Source organism: Nicotiana sylvestris, chromosome 7 (genome assembly GCF_000393655.2).
Source record: "Nicotiana sylvestris chromosome 7, ASM39365v2, whole genome shotgun sequence".
NCBI lineage: Eukaryota > Viridiplantae > Streptophyta > Magnoliopsida > Solanales > Solanaceae > Nicotiana > Nicotiana sylvestris.
This window is the reverse complement of record NC_091063.1, coordinates 98,943,436-98,947,951: the sequence shown is the minus strand read 5'-3', so window position 1 is coordinate 98,947,951 and position 4,516 is coordinate 98,943,436. Positions and strand designations below refer to the sequence as shown.

General features: G+C 39.7%; 1 protein-coding gene across 1 annotated transcript; it reads left to right on the top strand.

The window, feature by feature from the left end:
- The first annotated feature begins 3,641 nt into the window (after window positions 1–3,641).
- On the top strand, window positions 3,642–4,229 carry LOC138873497 (uncharacterized). The gene has a single exon (XM_070151966.1). It carries the CDS (start codon window positions 3,642–3,644, stop codon window positions 4,227–4,229), a length of 588 nt encoding a protein of 195 aa, XP_070008067.1.
- Window positions 4,230–4,516: the final 287 nt, after the last annotated feature.

The window sequence follows — 4,516 nt, the reverse complement described above, 5'->3', positions numbered from 1 at the left end:
TTCATTTGATAAGTGTTTAGTTACGGGCTGCCTGTTGGCTTTATTCCTAATTGCATCTGTTAGGTAAAAATATTTATGCAGAAAAGTAATCAAGAATTGAAGTATGATAAATTCTAGTAATACGAATTGTTAGAGAAAATGGGTTACGGGAGGTGGCTTTAAAAATGTGAAGGAAATTGATCTTAAATGATCTTGCTGCTTTTACTTTACCCATTTATTAATTGAATCGTTAGGAGCATGCTTTAGGCCGACAATATTTGGGTTGGCAATCTTAGGATTTTTCTATTTGTTTGCTTTTAATTTCGAGGCGAGAGGTCGTTCCCTTAGTTATAATCAGGGGAATACCCCGTAGATTTTGTATATATTTGTCCGGGGTATGCCCCGAAGTATTTGTATTTGGAGACCGAAAGTAGAACTCATAGTAATTTTATTTTTATTTTCATTTTTATCTTTCTTTTATTAGGCAGGAACGATCTTGAGCATCTTTTGATGTTTATTTCCTTTTCGTGTGTTTTTACCTTAATTTGAATATTTTAAAAGCCAATTAGATCGAGTACGCAATCGTACTAGTTACTGGACTCGAGGAATGCCTAACACCTTCTCTCTGAGTCACATGAACCCCCTTACCCGAATCTCTGGTGCAGACTTAGTTTAGTAGTCCAACGTGTTTTAAAAGGAAAAATTATTTTTAAAAAAAACGGTAACCTGGCTCACCAAAAGCACTGTCAGGTGGTGACTCTGAGTTATTTCCTTTTAAATACAATTTTGTCACTTTTCAATTAAAAACCCTTTTGAGCTTTACAAATCATTTTTTTATTTTTAAGAGGGTTAGTGAGGTTTTTAAAAAAGGGTGTGACAATTCTAGCGACTGCTGGGGAGTTGTAGGTTCGAGCTAGTACTTGATCTTGTTGGGTTTTAGGATATTCGGTTGAGGTGTTCGTTTTGTTTATTTGCTTTGTTTGTTTTATTTTCTTGTTTTGTTGGTTATTTGTTTATCGCTTTTCTTAATGTGTTACTACTTTATAAACTATCATCATTTGCATAACCATGGGTCTTCTTTCTGCAATAAGTCTCGGAGTACGCGTCGCGTGCACGAACTCTTTATTGAGTCACTCTTAATTTAGGAGGAGGGACATCGGACGTATGGAGTGGGTGGAAAGCTTGAGCAGCCACCATCGATCATATGCTCCCCCGAATTGCCTTGTTAGTGAACCCCAAACTTAGTTCAGCCTTTAGGTCATTTTTATTTGCATCATGTTATTTAGACCTAGCAGTGCTCGATCCCAGGTACCGTGTTCCTTTGTAAAAGGCTTATCCAAATTTTGTCAAAATGGGCTCGTGGCCCAAAAAGGACATTCAATCATCCCTATGTGATACATGTTGCATCTACGAGGGTAGAAAGGTCATTTAGCGGACCGATATTTTGGAAAGAAGGGTGAAAAATGAAGCAAGTACGGCCCAATTATATTTTCTTTCACTACTTTTTCTAGAAAAAAACCAAAAACGAAAATCCAAAAGATTTTACACTTTCCCATCATTTTCCAAAAATTCAAAAAAAAAAAGAAGAGAAAAAGAAAATCCAAAAAGATTTTACATTTTCCATAATTTTTCAAAAAGACAAAAAATATTTTTTTTCCCAATTAGTGTCATTTTTATGCTTTCTCCCATATCCAATCTTCCCGAACTACGTGAACCTGATTCTCGTCTTTTGGGATATGATACGTAGGCAACCCACATAGGGTCCAGTCTTCCTAGTGAGTCTTAGGTTCTTGGCTTTGCGGGATCTTAGCCAAATCTTGCATGTCTCGCCACTTTTGGCCACATCGGTCATTCTTGCAAAATGGGGTCATTTTCGTAAAGTTGTTCAATTACCCATCTCTTATGATCTTGAGTCCATAACTAGGAGACATATTACTTTAAGGCACGTCCTTTTTGGGTTTGCATCTTTAGCCACTTTTGGCCACATGGCCATTTTTGCAAAATAGGTCATTTCTACAAATTAATTTTGGGCCATGATTATTGGGAGTTTGAATCCATATAAGCCTTAGTGAGGTATTTTTCCATGTCTTAGAGGTCACCTTTGTTGAGTTTGCATTAATAGCCACTCTTGGCCACGTAGGTTAATTTTCAAAAATAGCCCAATTGTGTCTTGCATGTGTCCAATAGGAGGCGTTCTGGTCTCACATAGTGTCTCGAGTCATTTAATCTATTTTGTCTTATTTTTCTCATTCAGGTATGAATTTATTCACCAGAGCTCGAGCACTACAGATACCTCGGGGCCATCACATTTGGGAGCTGTTTGAGGAGACTTTTATTTTTGAGTGTGTTTTATATTATTTTTGGCTTTCTAGTCTTGTATGGTAATATTCAGTCTTTTAGTTGGTGTAATAGTTTGTCGTAGTATAGTTGAGTTTTTCAAGTTTCGCCCATTATATTCCTTGTTTTGTATTTGAAAAATCAAAAAAAATTATAAATGAAAAATCCAAAAGATTTTTGTTTTAGTTTATTTTGTATATTACTTTTTCAGAACTACGCTTGATCTGATTCATGAGGGACATGATACGTAGGCAACCTACATAGGGTTCGATCGAATGATTTTTTAAAAACTAAAAAAGAGAGGTAAAAAAAATAAAGTTGTGGGACGTGAGAAATGAGAGGAGAGAAAATGGCGATAATTAGAAAGAAAAGAGGGGTAAAGAATTGAAGAGCCAAACGGTGTTAAAAAGGAAAATAAAGAAGGAAATGGGGCAAGAAGAGTGAAATTGGGATGATGCCAAATGACCTTGTGACCCTCGAGGCCATTCTAGAACCGTTAATTGTTGCTAGGGGCATTGCACGCAATGTGATATTTCTATATGATAAATGCCTTAACGCTAACATGTTGGCTTTGTTTTGCTCCCCTTTGTTACTTTCATTTTTATTATAAGAGAGGGTGGTTAGTTTGTGGCATTTTGGCTAGTCATCTGTACAACACAAGGTCAAAGAGCAAGGTAGACATGGCTAGCAAAGACTTGGACACATGAGTTGTTGACCTGTAGAGGGAGTTTGTGGAGTCGGAGTCTGAATTGAAAGAGGAGGTTCAAAGGTTAAAACAACAGATGGCAGAAATGTATCAGTCTTGGATCATGGGGCATTCTCCACCTTCACTCCTCACTAACTACACTGAAAACCCTACAACTATCCAACCACTATCACAAGCCTAGGTTCTCACTACTGTTGATCTTTCCCCTCAACACGCCCCGAGCTTCACCCCTTACAACTCCTACCCCGACACTTCATCCCAAATTTTCCATGCTCCACCAGCCAAAACAACCCTATACCATTCTCCTATTTTTGTACCCCCTCCATAAGCTACCCTCCACCAACCCTCTAGTGAGCCCGCATTCCAAGCTCCAGAAACCTAATACTATGCCCTAGAACCCATATTCAAAGTCCCAGATCCTTACTCCTCCACTCCTCACTCTGAGCCTCATGTTGAAATAGAGAAACCACCCAAGAACATGGAGCAAGAGGAGATATTTAGAAAAGTAAAGAGCGTGGAGCAATCATTGAGAAATATGCAAGGGTTATGAAGCAAGGTGAGTGTGGCTTATAAGGATTTGTGTTTGTTTCCTGATGTCTAACTGCCTGCCGGGTTCAAGATGCCCAAGTTTGACTTGTATGACGGACATGGTGATCATGTAGCTCATTTGAGAGGATATTGTAGTAAAATGAGAGGCGCCACGGAAAAATATGAACTACTGATGGCATACTTCAACCAGAGTCTGAGTGGGGTAGCTCTAGAATGGTACACCCGCCAGGACACCAATAGGTGGTACACATGGGACGATTTGGCTCAAGCCTTTGCTCGGCATTTTCAATACAACATGGACATTGTCCCGGATCGCCTGTCCCTGACCAAGGTAAAAAATAATCCCAGTGAAAGCTTTAGAGAATATGGGTTCCGATGGAGGGAGCAAGCTGCACGGGTCAATCCTCCGATGGAAGAAGATGAGATGGTTGAATACTTTCTTCAAGCCCTGGAGCCTACTTACTTCGGCCATTTGATATCAGTAATTGGTAAGCCTTTCAATGATGTGGTAAAGATGGGAGAAATGGTGGAAGAGGGACTGAAGTCAAGCAAGATCATGAGCTATTCATCCTTAAAAGCCACAACACAGGCAATTCAGAACGACGCAAGAAGCTTGCCGGGTCAGAAGAAATATGATGATGTTGCCATGGTTGTCTAAGGATCGCGACATGGCCCAACGGGTCCGCCTCACCAATATACTCAGCCTCGACCCTGACCCCAACCCCAAACCTATCCTCGAGCTCCACATAATCCACCTCAGTATTATCCTCCTAACAACGTCCAGTCATTTGTTCAACCACTGGGTCACTCCTTATGGCGAGCACCAGCACCACAAAATATTCTTTCGCCTTCACAACATTTTTGAGCACCCAACAACCCTAGGAAACAGGGGTATAGAGGGGAACAAAGGCAAAGAAATAGTTTCACGCCAATCGGAGAATCCTA